This window comes from Mercenaria mercenaria, chromosome 1 (assembly GCF_021730395.1).
Source record: "Mercenaria mercenaria strain notata chromosome 1, MADL_Memer_1, whole genome shotgun sequence".
NCBI lineage: Eukaryota > Metazoa > Mollusca > Bivalvia > Venerida > Veneridae > Mercenaria > Mercenaria mercenaria.
In genome coordinates this window covers 46,443,057-46,468,135 of record NC_069361.1, presented here as the reverse complement: position 1 = coordinate 46,468,135, position 25,079 = coordinate 46,443,057, and the positions used below count along the sequence as shown (strand labels likewise).

At 36.7% G+C, this 25,079-nt stretch overlaps 2 protein-coding genes across 2 annotated transcripts in view; both read left to right on the top strand.

Annotated features, from left to right (window-relative positions):
- The window catches only part of LOC128557385 (RPA-related protein RADX-like), a 38,469-nt gene extending 24,177 nt beyond the window's left edge, over positions 1-14,292 (top strand). The window contains exons 6-12 of the mRNA XM_053544737.1: positions 443-525; positions 2,407-2,637; positions 3,167-3,246; positions 4,201-4,307; positions 7,068-7,202; positions 8,081-8,269; positions 14,155-14,292. Coding sequence (XP_053400712.1) covers positions 443-525; positions 2,407-2,637; positions 3,167-3,246; positions 4,201-4,307; positions 7,068-7,202; positions 8,081-8,269; positions 14,155-14,292 — 963 coding nt within the window. The remainder of the gene's footprint in view (positions 1-442; positions 526-2,406; positions 2,638-3,166; positions 3,247-4,200; positions 4,308-7,067; positions 7,203-8,080; positions 8,270-14,154) is intronic.
- Positions 14,293-14,402: 110 nt separating this feature from the next.
- The window catches only part of LOC128557901 (uncharacterized), a 72,961-nt gene continuing 62,284 nt past the window's right edge, over positions 14,403-25,079 (top strand). Inside the window, exons 1-2 of the mRNA XM_053546533.1 lie at positions 14,403-14,483; positions 15,404-15,428. Coding sequence (XP_053402508.1) covers positions 14,440-14,483; positions 15,404-15,428 — 69 coding nt within the window. The 5' untranslated portion in view covers positions 14,403-14,439. The remainder of the gene's footprint in view (positions 14,484-15,403; positions 15,429-25,079) is intronic.

Here is a 25,079-nt window from a genome sequence, read left to right as displayed (position 1 = left end):
TACAGTTATCATGACTAAAGTAAGCACCAGTCTACAGTTGTTACCAATTTACAGTAAATTACCAGTCTACAGATATTATCAGTCTACTGTAAATCACCAATCCATAGTTATTACCAGTCTGCACTAGTACCCTGTTTACAGTAATAACCAGTCTACAGTAATTACCTATCTACATTTATCACAACTCTGCAGTAAGCACCAGTCTACAGTTAATCATCAATCAACAGTTATTACAAATCTAGACTACTGTGAATCACTTATCTAAATTTATAACCACTCTACAGTTATCAATCTACAGTGAATTACCAATCTCACAGTAATATTCTATTTACAGTAACCAAGATGTGCAATTTGTCAAATTAAGTCTTTTTTCTTATATGGGCATCAGCTATTTTCAGACATTATTTGATCTAAAAAATGATCATTAAACATCTATTTGTAGGCACATTTGTTGATAGGAGACAAGACAGGGGCTTGTACGGCAGTTTTATGGAATGCTATGTGTCCAAACTTCTACTTAGGTAAGTGCTTCCACTTTAAAGTGGATGCCTTTTAGAAAAATAAAATGTTTTTGTTGTAAATAGGTTGTTGCTCAAAAGAGGTTAATTTTCTAAGTGTCTTTATGAGGTTTTAAGGCTATATCACATATAAACCAAACTGGAATTGAGTTCAAACTGAAACCGTTTATTTGTTGTTGTTGTTTCAGAATCGGTTGGGGCTTTCTCATACATACCAAATATTGATACAAATTTCTGAGTAAAACTTTGTGGAAGCGTAGATATGGGCAATATGATATGTTACTGTTTGGATGCTAATTTTACTAAAGCAGAAAAGTCACTGTTGGAGAATGACAAGGGTATATGTGGTTCATAAACAGAGACAAATTTGGAGAATGTTTGGGAATTTCAAGACGATTGTAGATTATTTTTCGACTTAATTTATCAGCAAAATATCACATTGACAAACTTTGGTGTATATGTTAATGGCATTTACCATATAGATAGATATATTTACTGTTACATTTTTTTTATTATTATAAATTACTTCTGTCCTTATTTTTAGCTAACTCATGGTGAGCTTTTGTGACCGCTCAATGTCCGTCGTGTGTCGTGCGTTGTGTGTCCATCAACATTTTCTAAAAAAAATCTTCTTGAAAACCACTGGGCAGAATTGCACCGAACTTCACAGGAATGATCCTTGGGTGACCCCCTTTCAAAATGGTCCAAAGAATTGAATTCCATGCAGATATCTGGTTGCCATGGCAACTGAAAGGAAAAACTTTAAAAATCTTCTTGTTCAAAACCGCAAGGCGTAGAGCCTTGGTATTTGGCATGTGACATCATCTTATGGTCCTCTATCAAGATTGTTCAAATTGTGCCCCTTGGGTGAAAAGAGGCCCCATCTCGGGGGTCATAAGTTTTACATTGACTTATATAGTAAAAAACTTTAAAAATCTTCTTTTCTAAAACCACAAGCCCTAGGCCTTTGATATTTTGTATGTAGCATTGCCTTGTGGTCCTCTAACAAAATTATTCAAATTATGCCCCTGGGGTGAAAAGAGGCCCAGACCCGGGGGTCTCAAGTTTTACAGCGACTTGTATAGAAAAAAAAAAAAACTTTAAAAATCTTCTTGCCTGAAACTGCAAGGCCTAGACTTTTGATATTAAGTATGTTGCTTTCCTTGTGGTCCTCTACCAAAATTGTTCAAATTATATCCCTGGGGTGAAAAGAGGTCCTGCGTTGGGGGTACCAAGTTTAACATAGACTTATATAGGGAAAAAAACGATCTTCTTGTCTAAAAGTTCAAGGCCTAGGCTTGACTGTGACCTTTACTTACTGACCTACTTTCTTGTTTTTTAAGATACAGCCTTGAAATTTGGATGACATGTACAGTTTTGCACACCGATCTTAAAACTGACTTTCAGTGACTTATAAATTTGACCTACTGAGCTACCTTCTTAATATTTTAGCATCAGTTTGCCATTTGAAACATGTAGCTCATATTACTCAGGTGAGCGATCCAGGGTCATCATGACCCTCTTGTTGAGATTTTGAAAATGGAAGGGTTGCATTCTAAGTGTGGTTTCTACACACAGTTTTACACTGTTGAGGCATAAAGTTTTGAATTATAATAATATAGTAGAAATATGACTGGTTATATACAAAATTTAAAGACAGTTTTCGCATAGACATATCTTTATCACATTTTAGATGAGACTTCATTTTCAGTGAGTCTTTTATGGTTTGTGTGCTAGTGCCTAGTACTGTAGCTGTAAAAACCATAGGTCTAGGGTTCAGACATTGTCTGAGTTATACGTCATTATTCACTTTCATCAAATTTGATTAACTGGTTATGCCAAAAGTAAAGATATTTCGTAATTATTACATACAAGTTTTATATTTTAGCATCAAAGAGGGTACGGTACTGTTGTTGAAGAAATTCACTGTCAGAAAGAGTTTCCAGCCTCTACCAAGATTTAAACCTGTGCTGCAAAACACCCAGTTTTATGACATAGATATCAACTTAAACAGCCATCATCCAGAGTCGGAAGTTAGAGTATTTGATGCTACAGAATTACCAGATGAGATTGAGTTACCTCCCTTACGTTATAATTTTGTCACCAGGAAGCAAGCAGGGTAAAAAAAGCTTGAATATTTTAAGTGAATATTTTTTGTGGATTTCACGGTAAATCCCATTGAACAGATAAAATTCTCATTTATTTTGGCATTAATATTTCGAATCCACAAACTCATAAGATATACATACATAAAATATAAAGATATCGCAGCTTAAAGCTTTTGAGTCAGTTCTATCAGTAAATAGGAACAAGAGGTGTGATCACTTAAATTTGAAAATATTTGAAAATATATTCTGTATACCATCTTTATGAGGGCTTGAGCTGAAAAGTTTATGGAATCTTGATACAGACTCAGTTGAACGAGCTGTTTACATATTTTGGCTGATGTTGCGTTTACTAATTACCTGACTTAAGCACTAAAATAAATTAAGCTTCTTGGTTTGAAAAAGGATTTTGAGTATTGAAAATATTTTAAAAATGGAAACATTTGTTGAAGAAAGTTAAATTGAGCTTGATGTTAGTTATGCATATATTTGAAATTTTTTATTTTTTTTGATAGATAATTGTTAATAATGAATGTTTTTCAGTTGTTTACCAAACAATTTTGTATGTGATATTGCCGGAATAGTGACATATGTGGGCAGGTACGAGAGGGAGCCAATGAACAGTAAGGTTTTACATATTAATGCGGTTAATTTAGGAATAAAAAGATTCTTATTTGTACGCCTATGGATAGAAAAAACCAGTAGGGCACCTTCATGGTAGAATTGTTAAAGGTTACTTGCTGCTCACCATTGTTGGCGGATGTGCAGGCTGGTCTGGATCCATGCTTGTCACAAATGCACTATGTTGGTTTTCTCATAGTGCAGCTCATTTGTATTGTTTGTCACTATGAGAAAAGTGTTTAATGTAACTAAAATATTTAGCGGAAGGGTTTTATTTATGGAAAATTGATTGGATCATCGGAAAATATAAAGTGTGCCTATTGAATTAAGACAGAAGTAAGTCACCCCCACTTATTTGAAAATCGTCAAACACTTCTTGCTGACAAGGAGTCACTAAATGTTTTAAATTTATTTATACATTTAATTGAATTGAGACATACAAACCTGTTATTCCTTCGTGTCAATACTCTTACTCTAGGGGTGTTTTAATGACTTGACACCTATCAGATACACTGATGGTTGAAGGACTGCTTTTTCCACAACAGCGATTTAATTTAAAATTTTTGCAAAGGACTGATTCCTTATCAAATTTTTTATTTTTTTTTATTTTAAAGAAATCAGATACCGATTTTACTGACTAATAGTTGGTTGTTGAACCAATTAACTGTTGACAGTCATATTTTTATCTTGAAAATGGGAAGTAAGTGTTAAGAAAATTATGTGAATGTAGTTGTTATCTGCAACTGTATAACTAAAGCATTCTGTTCAATTTTATTTTTGCTAGTAATTTGTTCTTCTTCGCACCAAAGACACTCTGTTTTCGAAATCATTCATTCTGCACATCAACATCATGTTAGGAAGTTGTCTAGTACTTATTTTAGTGCAGAATTTCAGGAATATAGATATGAAGAATAATACTGTATGAGAATATATATTCTGTTTGCATTTTGTAACAGATAAGTTTGGTATGGATAGTGGTGGATTCTGGGTAAGGAGGTGGATACAGTTGATAGATGAATCCAGTCTAAAACCATTCTATCTTCAGTTGTACAAAATAGCAGAGGTAGGCATCTTACATTTTGATATTTGAATTATTTCATTTGCTTACCATTTGTAAACATGGAGACATATTTGTGTCAACTTCGTCAAAATTTGGAAAGAGTAAATAGTAAATTAGAAGTAAAAAATGTGATATCCAGGAATTCTAAACAGTATATATTTATACTGAACTGCTTTGAAAATGCAACATTTACATTGTTAATCCCCTGCCACGAGTGGTGGGGGTTATAGGAATGGTCTCCGTCCATCCTTCCGTCCTTCCATCCTTCCTTCTATCTGTCCGTAACATTTCGTGTCCGCTCTTATATCCTGCACCCCATGAAGGATTTTCATAAAACCTGGGTCAAATGATCACCTCACCAAGACGATATGCAGAACCTATGAGTCAGCCAGGTCAGCTCAAGGTCAAGGTCAGAACTCAAGGTTTGAGCCTTCCATTTTTTGTCTGCTCTGTATCTCCTAAACCCCTTAAAGGATAATCATGCATCTTGGGTCAAATGATTACCTCATCAAGACAATATGCAGAACTTATGAGTCAGCCATGTTGGCTCAAGGTCAGGGTCAAAACTCAAGGTCAAAAGTTTGAGCCTTCAGTTTTGTGTCAGCTCTGTATCTATATCTATTAATCATGAAGTTCTTATTCCCAGAACTCTTTGCTTCAGAAGACACAAACTCAAAAAAATGAACTAACAAAATCTATCTTTATTATTATGACCCAAAATTCCTTAAAATAAGCAACTTCATCGGATACGATGTTCAGATCAGGGAATGTTTTTCATCAAATTGATTTTATTATAATTTCTTCATTGCCTATTGAACATTTTTAAGATCAGAACAGCCCATACATGTCCGATTAAGATTGAGTTTCAGGTGTACATTTGTAAACCAAAGAGCTTGCCTTAAGACTGTTTTCATTGTTAGTTTCAAAAATGAGCCAGAAAGTTGGAATACTTCGAAAAATTTCACAAAATAACAAATTTTTTAGAGTTAAATTAAAAAAAAATGTATTTAAATCAATCCTTTAGAATTTGGCACTTCGGAATTTCTTTTTTGTATTGTTAAAGCACCTACTATGTGCTTTGAGATGGAAAAAAAAGTCAACATTAACCATTTCTTTTATTTTATTGCTATGGCAAAATGTGCGATTGGTATGGCAACAAGTGAAATCTGCAATAATTTTTAAAGTAGAAGAGATTTTCATGAAACTTGGTTGGTACGTGGATAGAAGGCAATGTCGAGAACATGCACATTGTTTCATTTTCTTCGTTTGTCTGTCTTTTGATCCATATGTCTGTCCTTCGTACAGTCTCATATGGTGGATTCTGCCATAACTTTAAAAGAGCAAGAGTTTTTCCATGCAATCTTGGATATAGACAGAAGGCAGTAACAAGAATATGCTGATGGCTGTAGTTTGTCCCTTTTCCTGTCTATTTATTCTTTTCATCCGCTAGTCACAAAAAAGTAGATTCTGCAGCACAAGAGATCATTTCCTGAATCCTTGGCTATACATGGTTAGTTATTTGGAGAATATGCAGGTCCTTCAGTTTAGTTTCAATATAAAAATGTGGTTCATATAGCAGGAACTATGGCAAATGACTTTCCCAGTAGGGGACATTTATCACTGGGCAATAGTCATAGTAGTTCTTATAGTCAAGAATTCTTTCCATATGTTTTGTCTGTCCTGATAAACCTGGAGGCCAGTCCCATTTTTAGCTCACCTGAGCCAAAGGCTCATGGTGAGCTTTGTGACCGCTCAATGTCCGTCGTGTGTCGTCAGTCGTGCGCCGTGCGTCCGTCAACATTTTCTAAAAAAATCTTCTTCTTGAAAACCACTGGGCAGAATTACACCAAACTTCACAGGAATGATCCTTGGGTGACCCCCTTTCAAAAGTTTTCAAAGAATTGAATTCAATGCAGAACTCTGGTTGCCATGACAACCAATTTGAAAAACTTATTGTCCAAAGCCGCAAGGTGTAGAGCCTTGATATTTGGCATGTGACATCATCTAATGGTCCTCTATGAAGATTGTTCAAATTGTGCACCTGGGGTGAAAAGAGGCCCTGCCCCGGGGGGGTCTTAAGTTTTACATAGACTTATATAGGAAAAAACTTTAAAAATCTTCATGCTTGAAACTGCAAGGCCTAGGCTTTTGATATTTGGTATGTAGCATTGCCTATTGGATCTCTAACAAGATTGTTCAAAATATGTCCCTGGGGTGAAAAGAGGCCCCGCTCTGGGGGTCACTTGTTATATGAGTTATATAGTAATAAATACTTCAAAAATTATCAGATCATATTTCCTAGACTGTTTAATTATAATACCTGATGACCCCAAGCAATTAGGGGTCACTTGACTGTGACCTTGACCCACTGACCTACTTTCTTGTTTTTGAAGATACAGCCTTGAAATTTGGATAATATGTACAGTTTTGTACACGGATCTTAATGCTGACTTTCAGGGACCATGAATATGACCTACTGATCTACTTTCTAATATCTTAGCATCAGTTAGCCATTTTAAACATGTAGCTCATATTACTCAGGTGAGCGATTCAGGGTCATCATGACCTTCTTGTATTTCTAAGTATACTCTTGGAAACACTCCAGGGCTGGATAAAGTTATGATCACCAGTTATTCTGTCTGACGTTAAATCTGAAATTCTTTTCTGGTCTTGAGTGAAACATATGATTATTGGTATGATACATATACATGCAGGCACTGGGAAGAGCCCGTGAATAATAATTCTGGGTAAATGTCTTTTCAGGGTATAACAGATTTGGATATTCACCCTGGCACTAAGTTAGTCTGTACCCATGTTAGATTGGTCCAAAATCTAGACCATCTGACTACATCTCGTACAAATAGACTGGTTTTCCTGACCACTACTGCTGAATCTCAGGTAAGCTTACTGGTGCTTCACACTGGTACAAAATCTAGAGCATCACACAATATCTCACAAAAGTAGATCGGTTTCCCTTACTACTACTTCAGAATTTCAGTTGTGGCAGACTGGTGCTCAGCAGTGAGTTTTACAGCTTTAAAGACCAGTCTGAAAACAGTACTAAGGTTTTTGTGAGAACTGCTTTACAGCAGGTTGTTATACCTATGTTTGTTCATAATGTCTTTGAATTTTTGCTGGATTCCACATGTAAAGAATGCATAACTGAGTTCAAATTAAATTCAGTTAAAAATAACTATTTATTAGCCAGCTAATGAAATTCATTAAGGAATTTAAGCCCAAACCCAAGGTTATACAACTTCAGTTAAAGACCAATGTCGAATTTCAGCATCTGATTGGCTCTCCAAGCTGAAATTTCGAATTGACCAATAGCAGAGTTACATTCCAAATTTGTTTTTCAAGTTCAATTATATAACCTTTGAGCCTATTGATTGAAAAAAAAAACACCAACAAACAAACAAACAGCTTCTCCTTGTCTCAGCTGCTGAATGTTTTTGTCAGCTCGATGCTAGTTTGCTGTAAAATTAATAATTTTTGTGAGAGACTTATTTTTTGTGGATTCTGGTTCTGTACATGAAATTAGGTCCCAACAAACATAATAAATTACTAAATATTTCATCTTTGACATTCACAAGTTCAGGCCCCAAGCAAAAGTTATTTTGGTCAAAACTATGAAAATTTATTCCCACGAAATTAAATGCTTTCGCAATATCTTCTTTATATTATGAGTTTCGTAGGGAAAAAATGAAAGTCTTTGCTTATTTTTTTATCACATTGCAATGCTTTAATGGATTTGTTTAATTAAATATAATTTTCAGATAAGTGTTTTGGATCATGCAGTGTACAAAGAGTTAAAGAGAGAATCTGTGATAGAGAGGTTATGGAAATGGTCCACATTACGGGAATGCAAGACTCGACTGACACAATCCAGTGTTGGAGGGTATCTCAACTTCCCGCCTCTACCTGAAACAATAGACTCAATAAAAACCTGCCTGAAGGATACACAGGTTGAGTTTTAAGTCACTTCAATGGAAAAGATAGGCAACTTTTCATCTTTAATGGTTGAGGAGGACCCCAGGTGTTCCTTTCAGAATTATGTTAGGCACATTCAAGCACCTAGGTACAACCAGCCAATTGATTGGCTTTGAGTTGTGATCAGTGTGCAAAGTGATTTATTAGAGTAAGTTGGAAACCTTCAAATAAAAGATGATAAGTTGCTACTTCTTTTTAGCTCACCTGTCACATAGTGACAGGGTGAGCTTATGTGATCACCCTTCGTCGGTCATATGTCGTCCGACCGTCGCCTATCCGTTCACAATTTCCTTATGAACACGATAGAGACCACATTTTTAATTTGATTTTAATCAAACTTGCACACAACTTGTATGGGCATAATATCTCGGTTGCTTTTGAAAACTGGCCAAATCCCATCATGGGTTCCAGAGTTATGGCCCCTTAAGGGGCCAAAATTTGCCATTTTTGGCTTGTGAACACGATAGAGACCACATTTTGCAATCAACTTTAATAAAACTTGCACACAACTTGTATTGGCATAATATCTCAGTTCCTTTCGAAAACTGACTAGATCCCATCATGGGTTGCAGAGATATGACCCCTTAAAGAGCCAAAATTTGCTATTTTTGGCTTGTGAACACGATAGAGACCACATTTTGCAATCAACTTTAATCAAACTTGCACACAACTTGTATTGGCATAATATCGCAGTTCTTTTCGAAAACTGGCCAGATCCCATTATGGGTTGCAGAGTTATGCCTCTTAAAGGGCCAAAATTTGCTATTTTTGGTTTGTGAACACGATAGAGACAACATTTTGCAATCAGTTTTAATCAAACTTGCACACAACTTGTATTGGCATAATATCTCAGATCCTTTCGAAAACTGGCCAGATCCCATCATGGGTTGCAGAGTTATGGCCCCTTAAAGGGCCAAAATTTGCTATTTTTGGCTTGTGAACACAATAGAGACAACATTTTGCAATCAACTTTAATCAAACTTGCACACAATTTGTATTGGCATAATATCTCAGTTCCTTTCGAAAACTGGCCAGATCCCATCATGGGTTGCAGAGTTATGGCCCCTTAAAGGTCCAAAATTTGCTATTTTGGCTTTTGCAGCCATATAGAGACTTCATTTATGGTTTGATTTGATACAAACTTGCAAAATATCTTCAACAACAATAAATCTTGGATTCCATGATGAATCTGTCAGATCCAATCATAGGTTCATAGGAGTTACGGCCTCTGATTGACCCTTAAAAGAGCCAAAGATTGGTAATTTTTACCTTGTGAACACGATAGAAGTGACATTTTATATTTGATATTTGATTTTAACTACACTTACACAAAACTTAAGTCACAATAAGATCTCGGTTCCTTGTGAAAACCGGCTAGATTCCATCATGGGTTCTAGAGTTACTGCCTCTGAAATTGGCAAAATATTCTTTTTTGGCTCTTTCAGTCATATAGAGGTTTCATTTATGCTTTGATTTGATACAAACTTGCACAGAATGATTATCTTGATGATCTCTGTCCACTCTATAACTCTTGAACCCCTTGAAGGATTTCAAAGAAACTTGACACAAATGTTCACCACACCAAGACAACGTGCAGAGCGCATGTTCCGGACGACTTGCTTCAAGGTCAAGGTCACACTTAGGGGTCAAAAGTCATATCAGTTTGTTTCGTGTCTGCTCTGTAACTCTTGAACTGCTGGAAGGATTTCAAAGGAACTTGGCAGAAATTTTCACCACACTGAGACGATGTGCAGAGCGCATGTTCCGGATGACTTGCTTGAAGGTCAAGGTCACACTTAAGGGTCAAAGGTCATATATGACTTTGCTTTGTGTATATTGCTCTGCATTGCAGTGCTCTTGTTTTTATTTGGCAGATCTCTTTTGTGTTCACTTACAATAATTTTTTTTTGAATAACTTCCCTTTTATGTTACTATAAATAGCTTATTTTGAAACTTTTTTATTATTGGCCGTAGGGAAAAACCGAGACCACTTTTCTGTGGTCCAACATGGATGGTACCTCTAATTTTTTGGTGTATTTTTACATACCTGTACCTGATAAGGATTTTTTTGTGGACTTTGAATATTTTTTTTGTGGACTTTTTTGAAGTTTTCCTTTTGATGTTCCAATCCTTTGGGCTACAACAGTCAAGTTCTTTAAATTTTGCTCCCATCCTATGATGTAATCCTTCGGGCGTATATTGCCCCGCTTGGCGGAGCTCTTGTTTATTCTATCTTCATAAATTTTGGTCAGAGTGTTTGTTATCATGAACTCTTGGAAGATTTCAAATCCGGGTCATGTGGGGTCAAAAACTAGGTCACTAGGTCAAATCATAGGAAAAGCTGTATACACTCTAGAGGCCACTTTTTTGCTCCAATCTTCCTGACACTTTGTCAGAATGTTTGTTTTCATGAAATTTTGGACAAGTTCTTATTTGGGTCATGTGGGGTAAAAAACTAGGTCACTAGGTCAAATCGAAGAAATGCTTGTTTACACTCAAGAGGCCATGTTTTGTGGTCCAATCTTAATGAAAATTGGTCAGAATATTTGTCTCAATGAAATCACTAGGTAGAACATGTTTACAGTGTTATGGTGTGTTACACAGGTGAGCAACTTAGGGCCATCTTGGCCCTCTTGTTTTATTTCAAATATGAAAGGCTTTGGCCATGTCAGTTTTCTACTTTGTATGAATGAGGGGAAGTGATTTGAAATCTGGCAACCCTAGTTGACCTCAAACATCTCAAATTAAAAATATTTGCAGTGGTATTTGATTAAAATTGTAAAATTGTATCAAAATTTTAAAAAAAAAAATATATTTTCAGTAACTTGAAAATTTGATATACTAGTAATGATTTGACTGAAACCCAACTCTTTTGTTATGAGATTCAAAAAGAGTTTCAATATTTCAATTTGGAGACTGGCTTTTATCCACTGTATGTCAGATGGATATTGTTCTGGCATTGCCCATCTGTCCGTCCATCCATCTTCTGCCATATGTTTTTATTTGTAAGTTGATTTTATATTATTTGGTGCATGTGAAACTCAATATTATTGTCCCTGATTGGTTAAAAATGACAATTTTTATGCCCCCAGCATCTACTGATGCGGGAGGCATATAGTGATTGTCCTGTCTGTCCGTCCTTCTGTACGAGGTTAACCAAATGGGACCGTTTCTAGCATCAATACCCCTAACTAGAATGACTTGATACTAATGCAGATGTAACCTGTGACCATTCCTCATCTTCAGACATCACCTAACCTCATTTGACCTTGACCTTGAACTTGACCTCGTTTTGGACTTAGGTTGCTTTGTATTGACAAGGATGCCAACGGGGGCATCAAGCGTTTATTGAACACAGTTACTTGTTGTAGTTATCTTTGTCATAGTATATTGCTCTTAGTTGATATAATATATAAATTACTGTACTTAGGAAGCTTTTCAGACAATCTTGTCTGAATCTGCACTTAAAACACTAGAGTTATTATCCCCCGACGAAAGTCGGAGGGATATAGTTTTGGCGTCGTCCGTCCGTCCGTCCGTCTTTCCGTCCGTCCGTCCGTCCGTCCGTCCGGAGCCATATCTAGGAAATGGTTGGGAATATTTATTATAAACTTCATATACATGTTCACCACAATGAGTTCTTGCGGCCCGTCAAGTTTCAGTCAGATTGCCCAAGTAACACCAGAGTTATGGCCCTTAGAAGTTTCTAGTGTTAACTATATAGGGTACTATAAATATGGCAATTTCTGCATCATAACTTTTGATATATTTGACCTAGAACTATGAAACTTAAACAGAATTTAGATCACCATAATGTGGTTGTGTACACACAATTTCATTTGGATTTATTTGTAAATTAAGAGTTATTGCCCTTTAATTGTATAAAAATCCACATATTTGTACATAACAAACTTACCATTTGGTACAATTTCATAAAATTTCTTTCATTCTTTTCCATGAACATTTATTGTAAACATGTGAAGTTGTGTACCCACACCTGGTCACCCCCTTACCTTGATCACACACCTCCCCCCTTATCCCCCCCCCCCCCCCCCCCCACCAAAAAAAAAAAAATCATTCCTTATTTTAGATTTTTTTCAAACAAACTTCATATACATGTTCACCACTATGAGGTTATGGTGCCCATCAAGTTTCAGGCAGATTGCCCAAGTAACACCAGAGTTATGGCCCTTAGAAGTTTCTAGTGTTAACTATATAGGGTACTATAGATCTATAGATATGCCAATTTCTGCATCATAACTTTTGACATATTTGACCTAGAACTATGAAACTTTAACAGAATTTAGAGCACTATAATGTGGTTGTGCACAGACAATTTTGTAAGGATTTCTTTTTGTAACTTCAGAGTTATTGCCCTTTAATTGTCTAAAAATCCACATATTTGTACATTACAAACTTACCATTTGGCAGAATTTTATTAAATTTCTTTCATTCTTTTCTGTGAACATTTATTATAAACATGTGAAGTTGCGCACCCACACCTGGTCACCCACTTGCCTTGGTCACTCCCCTTCCCCCCCCCCCCCCCCCCCCCCAAATTTTTTTTTTTTTCATTTCTTATTTTAGATTTTTTTCAGACCTTCCAAGTTGTACCATTCCCCCACCTCACTTCCCCATCCAGTCATGCCCACCACTGATCATGCATCCTCTGCGCCCCCCCCACCCCCCCCACCCCCCACTCCAACTTCACCCTTTTACCTTTTTTTTTTTTTTAATTTTTAATTTTCAATCAATATTTATAATCAACATGTGAAATTTTGTTTCCTCTCCCATTCCCCTGCACCCCCACCCCCTAAAAAAATAAATATATACATATATCTATATATAGATATATATATTTCCATTCCTTTTTTTTTTTTTTTTTTTAAATGTTCAAACCTTCAACATGTTAAGTTGTGACTGCACAAACCTTGCCCTCAGCCGTTTCAAGATATCTTACCTGTGTTCTCTTAAGGACATCTGATCTTTTAAGTTCAAATGTACATGTAAAACAGCAACACCTGGTGCCAAACCACTCAAAGACAATATTTCATTCCCGTTAAACTTCAAGCTCACATTTCAATTAACTGCATTTAATTTTAAAAGCTAAGCTTATTACAGTAAGCATATCCCATTCAAAATAAATTCTTAAGTCAGGATCAAAGTATCATACATTTATTATGTACTCTTTAATTAAACATTTGTTTTCTGTTAAATTGATTTTGACTAATGAAATTATTTGCTTCTTATTAACATCCTTAACTTTTTGCCGGATATATCTTTTTGCCATTCCTCACCACAAACCCTTTCGGCGGGGGATACAAATTCATCGAATTTGCTTGTTTCCCTTAAATCAGTAAGAAACTGTAAGTTTAGTAAAGTCAGTGCCTTTGTAATATTTGTAATGCTTTAATTTGGCATATTTTGTTGATATTTTATATAACAGTTTACCAACTAAAACTAAAGAGCAAATGTCATCTCATTTGCACTATTTACAAATGACAAATTTGTATATATTATGGCAGTATGTATGGCATCTCTTCATAGGGATAACAATTCATTATTAATTTAAATGATTACTATGGTGTCTGTTAATTTCTTAGGAATAAGAAGCTTGTAGTCTCAGCAGAGCACACACTCTTTCACCAGCACACTAATTGGTGGATTATCAAAATCAAAATTAATTAAATTGAATTCATATTTGTTCAATGGGGTTGAATTTGGGCTTGAAGGAACTACTAAAACCATGAAAATTAGACCTGCATGAATAATAATGTTTTCACTGTACGGGCTAGTTATAATTTATCTGAAGTTTTTTTCAGTGTTTTTATCAGTGTATGGTTTAGTTATTATTTTACAGGTTGCAGCAAGTGGTGACTGGGAAAAAGTGTTTACAGGTTTCAGTTTCCGAGAGTACAGACAGATTCTTATACAGGCCACTATGGTGTATGTCAGACTGAATGTAGAACATTGTACTAATCACAGGCAAGTATTCTAGTGTCATAGTTTCTGAGAGTACAGACAGATCCTTATATAGGCCACTATGGTGTACATCAAACTAAATATAGAACATTGTACTAATCACAGGCAAGTATTCTAGTGTCATAGTTTCTGAGAGTACAGACAGATCCTTATACAGGCCACTATGGTGTACATCAAACTAAATATAGAACATTGTACTGATCACAGGTAACTATTCTAGTGTCATAGTTTCTGGTATGACAGACAGAGCCTTATACAGGCCACTAAAGTGCTGTGGATCAAGCTGAATTGAGGACATTATACTGATCACAGGTAACTATACCAGTATCATAGCTTTTGAGAGTACAGACAGTTCCATATACAGGCCACTATGATGTGCATCAAATTGAATATAGAACATTTTACTGATTACAGGTAAGTATTCTGGTGTCATAGTTTCTGAGAGTACAGACAGATCCTGATACTGGCCACTATAGTGTATGTCAGACTGAATGTAGAACATTGTACACATGGCAGGTAAGTATTCTAGTGTCATAGTTTCTGAGAGTACAGACAGATCCTGATACAGGCCACTATGGTGTACTTCAGACTGAATATAGAACATTATGCAGGTCACTAGTAACTATACCAGTATCATAGCTTTTGAGAGTACAGATAGATCCTTATACAGGCCACTATGGTGTACATGAAATTAAATTGTACTGATCACAGGTAACAGGTGCTTTACAGGGACTACAAAATTCTGCATTTGAAGGCTCTTATCTTGGATTTTGAGATATGTGCTAATGCATAGTTTTTCAAGGATGGGTCTTGGGAAGTAGAAGGTGTGAAAGTCACCAAAAAAGCCAGAGAACATTTTTATGACTTGTAACTCCCTTGGTCACTTTCAAAACTGATGTAAATCTAAGGAGATGATTTTATTGTCGTGGGAGGCATATGACTTGCAGAGTGTGCCAATCTCTGGTTTCTGACTTCACATTTGTTTATACAGTTCTAGGACTAGACCTGGATATCTCTAGATGAACATTTTCACACATTCTGATAAATATATCTCTACTTTACGTTAGAAACATTCTTATATACTTGAATTTGCTCAACAACTCATACATGCCTGTATTTTGTTTCAGGATGGGACAAGCCTCATCCAAAAAGGTAAGTCAATAAATATTTTTAGCTCTAAAAATATATTGAGAGCTGTCTTTCTTGCCTTGGTGTTTGTGTCCATGTCTTCATCGGCTATGTTCAGGATGAGCTGTTAGTATAGGTGAATGATCCGGCATCTATCGTCCATCATCAACATTTTTACTTAAACTTCTCCTCTGAAACTATAGGTCAGAATTTTATCAAACTTTATCAGTAGCATCCTGTCATTGAGCTTTCTCAAATTTGTTCAACTTGGTTCAGCTTGGTCCTTTTTAGGGGCCACCAAAGCTGCTTATAGAAAAACCTTGAAACAACTTTTCATGAACCACGTGATGGATCTTCATCAGACTAGATTTGTAGCATCTTTGATAAGGTCCTCTCCTAAGTTTGTTCAAATGGGGCCAAGTGTCCCCTTTTAGGGGTCCCTAGAGCTAGGAATAGAAATACCTTCAAACAACCTCTTCTTATGAACCGCTGGATGGATCTTCATCAAACTTGATCTGAAGCATTATCATAAGGTCCTCTTTCAAATTTGTTCAAATGAGCGCAGTTGGCCCTTTTTATGGGCAGCAAAAGCTAAAAATAGAAATATTTTTAAATGACTTCTTCTCATGAACAACTGGATGGATCTTCATCAAACTTGGTCTGAAGCATCATTATAAGGTCTTCTCCCAATTTAACTCAAATTGGGGCAGTTTGTCCCTTGTAGGGGCCAATAGCGCTATAAATAAAAATACAGTGCATTCGCGATGCTACGAATCGCAATTTAACGAAATACCGGTATACTACGAAAAGGTGTTGTGGTCCCGGCTGCTTTCCTTCTTATTTCTATGTTACAAAGTCCCGGTTTTACGAAAATGCAATTTTACGAAAAATGCGCTCCTACGAATGTATTATTTTGCCCTTAAAGCAGGTTTACAACTTGTTTAAGTTGCGATTTTACGAATACCTGTATCGTCTAAATTTTCACACCTTCCATAACAGCGTGAAAACGCTTTAAAGTGGAAAGTTTCACTATTATTTAGCTGGGCGTAAACAGTTATTAAAATGTGAAAACTTAGTAATTAAATTCGAAACACATACGCTGTACACTATGACACAAGTTTGTGGTTATTTTTTCTCCTATAACTATCAGATCGGATGGGATACCAGTCACACTTTTCTTCGATATTTATACCTCTGAAACAAATACTGCATAAAGAAAATAAAAAAAAAAGTTTAAGTCCTGATCGTCTGTATATTGTCATTTTATCATTCCGAACATTTCAGTAAAGGGTAGAAGGGTATCAGAATATGCAACTGCGAATTTTTGTTCTCGTGCAACAATGTACCCTAAATATGTTTTATTAAACATGTGAATAAAAAGTGAAGAAAAAAACGTCTTACATTCCAGATACCATCGGAGTTCAGATTCGAATAAGATTTGTAGTAAACGTAGATGTACATATAAAATTGGTATACAAGTACTCTAATACAAAAATCACGTGTTTAAATATCATGGGTTACGACATGTAGTCATTAAGGTGCTGTATAGGGAAATTTCCTATGCTACGCTCGAACGAAAATGCGATATTACGAAAAAAATGGCCGGCCTCTTGGCTTTTCGTAGGATCGCGATTGTACTGTAACTTAAATCAACTTCTTCTCATGAACCAACTGATTGATCTTCATCAGACTTGGTCTGTAGCATTAATATAAGGTCCTGTGATGACTCTGTTCAAATGGGGGCAATCAGCCCTTTCTAAGGGCCACTAGAGCTAAAAACAGAAATGCCTTGAAACAACTTCTTCTTATGAACTGATGGATGGATCTTCATCAAACTTGGTCTGTAGCATCATTATAAGGTCCTCTGCCAAATTTGTTCAAATGGAGGCACTTGGCCCCTTTCAGGGGCTGCTAGAGCCAAAAATAGAAATGCCCTTAAAGGACTCTTTTTATGAACCACATGATGGATGTTCATCAAACTTGATTTGTAATATCCTTTTAAGGGCTGCTAGAGCTAAAATAGAAATACCTTTAAACAACTTTTCATGAATTGCTTAATGGATCTTCATCAAACTTAGTATGTGGTGTAATTGTAAGGTCCTGTCACAAAGTTTTGGGGCACTTGGCCCCTTTAAGTGGCCACTAGATTTTTGAATAGAAAAACCTCCTCTCATGAACCGCTTGATTGATTTTCAACTTGTTGTGTAACATCATGGTAAGGTCCTCTCCAAAATTTGATCAAATGGTTCTGCTTTGTCCCTTTATGGGGACACCAGAGATAAAAGCAGAAATGTTTTTAAATAACTTCTTATCTAGAAGTTTATTTCTGATGGTAATGCATTTTTGGCCTTCACAATATAATATAGAAATAAACCTTTAGAGAAGTATTATTTTAATGAACTTATTGAAGTATGTCACCAATATTGGTCAGAATCAAGGTCAGATGGTCAAGGTCTTCTTCAGGTAAGCGACTTTGACTCATTTGGGCATCTTGTATTCAGAAATACTGGAAAAATATTTTATCCACTTCCTCTCTGTTATACTTTTACATAAATTTGACACAAACAGAAACTGTTGTCTTATATCATCATCCATATTGATGTATTAATCACTTTAATGATATCCAAAGTTTCTGCAGATGTGGCCTATTTAACTATAAAGCATTGAAATAGTAGCGCTCGCTGTCTCCTCTGACAGGTCTTGGTACTTTGGAATTTCATGTTAAAGTTTTTGATGCACTTTCACTCTATCTATGTTATTATTTTATCATTCGAAAGTAAATAAAACAAAATACTTAACGATTTATCATTATTATTCAATAAGAATCATGTAAAACATTACATCATATGACATTTATCACAAGGGGTAACAAGTAATGTAGATAAAAACATTATTATGGTAAGTTTGGAGGTTTAAGGCCACTTAATGTTTGGACAGGGAGTGCCGGAGCAACTGTCCAAACACAGTCGGTCGAGAAGAACCAGCGAGCCTGAATGAGTAAAAACGAAGTGCGGATCGAAGCAAATTTTTATCCATAAAAACGAGTAACGAGACTGCAATATTATGACAGTGAGTGCCGAAGCAACTGTCCAAGCCTGTTGCGAATAAGGCAAGCGACATTGGAATCCACGGGCAAAGACGCAAATTTACTTGAAACCAATCAAGTAAAAAACTTGGCAAGTGCAACAGTAAACTACGCAAACTAGGCAAATATGGCTAGCGCAACAGTAAACTAAGCAAGCTAGGATTGCCAGATCACTTGGGCAAAACCTAGAAATGCAAACAGAATTGCAGGCATACAATCAAAATTTATCTAACCGTGATTCAAATTACGCTGTGTATTATTACAATAAATACGTCAGTCGAATAGGCCCCCAAACCGACGGGAATGAGGCCAAGGCCCCAACATCGATTTAGGAGAAAATTCGACAGACAGATACCATACAATATCAAATAATAAAATAATTTCATGTATAAGCAGTGAATTTTGCTGGCTCGCGTGTTCAACCGACGACCGACAGAATTTTTACGATAAGTGACATTGTTATATGATAATAGAGTAATTTACTGAAAAGAATTGACAATCATCTTTTATATTCAGTTTCTCAAAGACTATTATGAACTGTTATTACACATCAGTTATAGAATCCTTATGCAAACCTTCATCACAAAGAATGCAATAACAGAAAGTGTTCACATCCATAGATATACATGTCTACAGACTGTTTAAGTTATAGCAAACAACTTCCCACAAATACTGTCCTGAATGTCCTTTCTAATAACAATTCAACTGATTCAACAGACACAATATAAAGTTCACTAATGTGCAAAGCACTATAGATTTTTATTATGTAGTATTATACACGTAGTTTCTGACAGTGATGAGAATGTCTGAATGTCTACAACTTCATGAGTGACAGATCGTTCACTTGATACCCCTTGTCTGGTAAACAATGTTGCCATTTCCGCATATTAGCAAGAAGACTCTGTAAAATTCATTAAAACACAGTAGATCAGAGCAAAGAATCATTATAAAATCTATGTATTAATATGATGTCTAAATGAAAAATCGTAGCAAAACAACGATTTGTAAACAATTTTGGGTGGGTGGGATGGGAAATTGAGCTTTTAGCAGCGTAGTTTATCTTCGGTGTTGAATCGAGAAAGAGAAATTTGCACGGACTTTTGGTGCTTATATACCGTTGGTAGAACTGATACCCGGCTTAATGATAGCATGCTGGCTAGAAACCATGCGTAACGGACGATAATATCCGAAGATCACCAATTGCCTAGTGATCGTGACGTAACTGCATAGCAACAGTGTTGACAGCTTTTTCTTGCAAAATAAAGTAAATTATTTGCAGAAGAAAATAATTTCTATTATTTTATCATTCGAAAGTAAATAAAACAAAATACTTAACGATTTATCATTATTATTCAATAAGAATCATGTAAAACATTACATCATATGACATTTATCACAAGGGGTAACAGGTAATGTAGATAAAAACATTATTATGGTAAGTTTGGAGGTTTAAGGCCACTTAATGTTTGGACAGGGAGGTCCGGAGCAACTGTCCAAACACCCGTCGGTCGAGAAGAAACCAGCGAGCCTGAATGAGTAAAAACGAAGTGCGGATCGAAGCAAATTTTTGTCCATAAAAAAACGTAGTAACGAGACTGCAATATTATGACAGTGAGTGCCGAAGCAACTGTCCAAGCCTGCAGTATGACAGGGAGTGCCGAAGCAACTGTCCGACATGAATAGCAAAATAAGCAAATGGCAAAACCTGTTGCGAATAAGGCAAGCTATCATTGGAATCCACGGGCAAAGACGCAAATTTACTTGAAACCAATCAAGTAAAAAACTTGGCAAGTGTAACAGTAAACTACGCAAACTAGGCAAATATGGCTAGCACAACAGTAAACTAAGCAAGCTAGGATTGCCAGATCACTTGTGCAAAACCTAGAAACGCAAACAGAATTGCAGACTTACAATCAAAATTTATCTAACCGCGATTCAAATTACGCTGTGTATTATTACTATAAATACGTCAGTCGAATAGGCCCCCAAACCGACGGGAATGAGGCCATAGTGGAATAGATAGATGGAATGGCTTTGTGAGACCACAAGTAGCATTGATTAAGCGACGAATAAACGGCCTGCCGGCTACGACAGCACGGCAGCAAAAATTCAAGGAGCCAATAAGGGATTGCATAGCTTTCAACGTTGTTTTAGGTTTCGACATTAAAGTCATTGCATTTATAGCTGAAAGGGGTTGTCGACCTAGAACTATCCCGCACCTGGACGCAGCGCCACCATAGATCGTTACTAATAACTGACCAAGGGGAAGGCACTAGTGCTTGTCGGAGGCGAAACTGTTCATCATAGGTCCGCCAAGCGAATCCCCCTTGACGCGCGGCACACTCTCTGATGGTAAACATGTAATGCAAAAGTTTGTAAACTTTATCAGAATGTGTGGACAAATAAATAGATGCATAAATTATGAAGGCATCGGTCCATCTCTCGATAGAACCGATTTTTTCCTTACAAACTTTTTTGAAAGCCTCAATATGGCCGTCGGAATCTACTAATCTGAGAACACTGCTGATGGAAAATTCGGCCAGTTCTACAGCACCTTTCAATAAGAGAGCTAAATTAGTGTATTCACCCTTGCAAATTTGTTGTTTAATTGATGTCGGAACATGGGCGGCCAGATCATCTCCTGCTAAACGCATATCCGTCGGCGTAAACAAGCCGCCTGAAGTAGATTGGAAAACAGACTGGGGAAAAAATGGGACATTAATACCCTGAGCAGTATTTTCAACACCGAGACTTAAATTATCGGGACCTGAACTCTGATGTGAATTGTCCGGAGGAAGAACACCCGAATCCCTAATAATAGTTTCAAAATCAATAATAGACCTACCCGCATCTGGCTGTAATAAGCTGTTGCTTGCACCATCGAGGTCCTCGCTCGTGCGCTTCTGCCCCCGTGTAGTTACCACCGGATTTGGAGAGGGTGGAGAGTCCATCTGGCAATGTGAATCGACCAATCTTTGACCGGCAACGGCATCATCGTTGACAGGATTGACATCGGCATTATTTACGTTGTGTGCCCGCGTAGCATTAGGATTCCGACCCGCAGCACCTTGCTGCCTTGGCCCAGCAGCAGCATAATTCCTCCTCCGTACGCCTCGACCACGTGGCATAATAAACGTAATATAGTTTACAGCTGTGAAATTGAGCTTTTAGCAGCCTAGTTTATCTTCGGTGTTGAATCGAGAAAGAGAAATATGCACGGACTTTTGGTGCTTATATACCGTTGGTAGAACTGATACCCGGCTTAATGATAGCATGCTGGCTAGAAACCATGCGTAACGGACGATAATATCCGAAGATCACCAATTGCCTAGTGATCGTGACGTAACTGCATAGCAACGGTGTTGACAGCTTTTTCTTGCAAAATAAAGTAAATTATTTGCAGAAGAAACTAATTTCTGTTATTTCTATATGAATTTGATTTAAAATTAAAATAGTGTTTCTTCTTGATCATCATATAACACATGATCCATTAGTCTGGCAGAAATAGTCACTTAAGTATGACCATTTTACACTTATGCGATAGGTATTTCAACAACAACAGGTATTATGTATAGTTTTTTAGCTCACCTGTCACAAAGTGACAAGGTGAGCTTTTGTGATCGCGCGGTGTCCGTCGTCCGTCCGTGCGTGCGTGCGTCCGTGCGTCCGTAAACTTTTGCTTGTGACCACTCTAGAGGTCAAATTTTTCATGGGATCTTTATGAAAGTTAGTCAGAATGTTCATCTTGATGATATCTAGGTCAAGTTCGAAACTGGGTCACGTGCCATCAAAAACTAGGTCAGTAGGTCTAAAAATAGAAAAACCTTGTGACCTCTCTAGAGGCCATATATTTCACAAGATCTTCATGAAAATTGGTCAGAATGTTCACCTTGATGATATCTAGGTCAAGTTCGAAACTGGGTCACATGCCGTCAAAAACTAGGTCAGTAGGTCTAAAAATAGAAAAACCTTGTGACCTCTCTAGAGGCCATATATTTCACAAGATCTTCATGAAAATTGGTCAGAACGTTCACCTTGATGATATCTAGGTCAGATTCGAAACTGGGTCACGTGCCTTCAAAAACTAGGTCAGTAGGTCAAATAATAGAAAAACCTTGTGACCTCTCTAAAGGCCATATTTTTCATGGGATCTGTATGAAAGTTTGTCTGAGTGTTCATCTTGATGATATCTAGGTCAAGTTCGAAACTGGGTCAGGTGCGATCAAAAACTAGGTCAGTAGGTCTAAAAATAGAAAAACCTTGTGACCTCTCTAGAGGCCATATATTTCATGAGATCTTCATGAAAATTGGTCAGAATGTTCATCTTGATAATATCTAGGTCAAGTTCGAAAGTGGGTCACGTGCCATCAAAAACTAGGTCAGTAGGTCAAATAATAGAAAAACCTTGTGACCTCTCTAGAGGCCATATTTTTCATGGGATCTGTATGAAAGTTGGTCTGAATGTTCATCTTCATGATATCTAGGTCAAGTTTGAAAGTGGGTCACGTGCCCTCAAAAACTAGGTCAGTAGGTCAAATAATAGAAAAACCTTGTGACCTCTCTAAAGGCCATATTTTTCATGGGATCTGTATGAAAATTGGTCTGAATGTTCATCTTGATGATATCTAGGTCAAGTTCAAAACAGGGTCATGTGCGGTCAAAAACTAGGTCAGTAGGTCTAAAAATAGAAAAACCTTGTGACCTATCTAGAGGCCATACTTGTGAATGGATCTCCATAAAAATTGGTCAGAATGTTCACCTTAATGATATCTAGGTCAAATTTGAAACTGGGTCACGTGCCTTAAAAAACTAGGTCAGTAGGTCAAATAATAAAAAAACCTAATGACCTCTCTAGAGGCCATACTTTTCATGGGATCTGTATGAAAGTTGGTCTGATAGTTCATCTTGATGATATCTAGGTCAAGTTTGAAACTGGGTCAACTGCGGTCAAAAACTAGGTCAGTAGGTCTAAAATTATTAAAATCTTTTGACCTCTCTAGAGGCCATATTTTTCAATGGATCTTCATGAAAATTGATCTGAATGTTCATCTTGATGATATCTAGGTCAGTTTCGAAACTGGGTCACGTGCGGTCAAAAGCTAGGCCAGTAGGTATAAAAATAGAAAAACCCTGTTACCTCTCTAGAGGCCATACTTTTCATGAGATCTTCATGAAAATTAGTGAGAATGTTCACCTTGATGATATCTAGGTAAAGTTCAAAACAGGGTCACGTACCTTCAAAAACTAGGTCAGTAGGTCAAATAATAGAAAAACCTTGTGACCTCTCTAGAGACCATATTTTTCAATGGATCTTCATGAAAATTGGTCAGAATTTTTATCTTGATAATACCTAGGTCAAGTTCAAAACTAGGTCACTATGTCAAATAATAGAAAAAACGACGTCATACTCAAAACTGGGTCATGTGGGAAGAGGTGAGCGATTCAGGACCATCATGGTCCTCTTGTATGTCCATCCGTTCGTTTGTTCGTTAGTTCGTTTGTTCGTTCGTCACAACGTTAACTTTTTGGATGAAGGCACTTTACTCGCGAACCACTGCACCCAGGACCTTCAAACTTCACATGCTGATAGTACTTATTAAGTACACTACCCCTACTGACTTTGGGGTCACCAGGTCAAAGGTCAAGGCGCTGCGGGGGCATTTGTCACCATTAGTGACAGCTCTCGTTTTCTTTTCATCTCATCAACGTTTCGGTCAACGCCTTCATCAGGATAATTCACATACAAATATAAACAACAGACGTAAAACTGATAACTTGGCGTCAAATAGCGGGAAAATGTTAATCAAAATATCAAAATGTAAATACATATATATCTATAAGGTACTATCCTGGATATAAAAATACCAAAAATTTCCTATAGTAAGATTATAATGCCTTTACACTTAGAAATTCTGGTTTGTATTTGATACACTTTCACACTATCTCTGTTATTGTTAAATGGATTTTACTCAGATTTGAAATAATTTTTCGACATCATCTCTTGCATCTTATATGGCAAGGTCTGTGAAGTGTAAATGTGTGTGACATTTTCCTTTTGGGATGGATGAAAGTATGGAGACCCAGACCCTGCTTAATTGAATCCATGTTATCAATTCAGAAACTTCACACATGAAAAGTTTTGTTTCCGCTGACAAAACCATATTGCAGGGGTATTAATCATGCCAGTGATAGCTCTAGTTTCCTCAGGTATGCCCTTTTCCCTATCCAGCATCAAACTAGCTCGGAGCTCTGACTCCTCTGGCAGCTGTTGTGTTATGGGTTTCTTTTATAGACAGCAACAAATAAACAGAACTTAAATACATCATCCAAATGTATTTTTTACAGAATGAATCAGTGGTAGTCTAGTGGTTAAGTTGTTGGCCGCTCAACCTGGAGTGGTGGGTTCGGCCCTCACTGGGATCACAACCACTCCTTCCCATATGACATCAGTGCTGGTTTTCCCAGAAAATGGACTTGAGAGTCTCAAATAAGCTTGAAGCTTTCGTTATAATGGAGCTAAAATAAATTGGTATAAACTAAAACAAAATAGAAAAGAACGGATTTTTATTATCTTCTTGTCTACATACAGT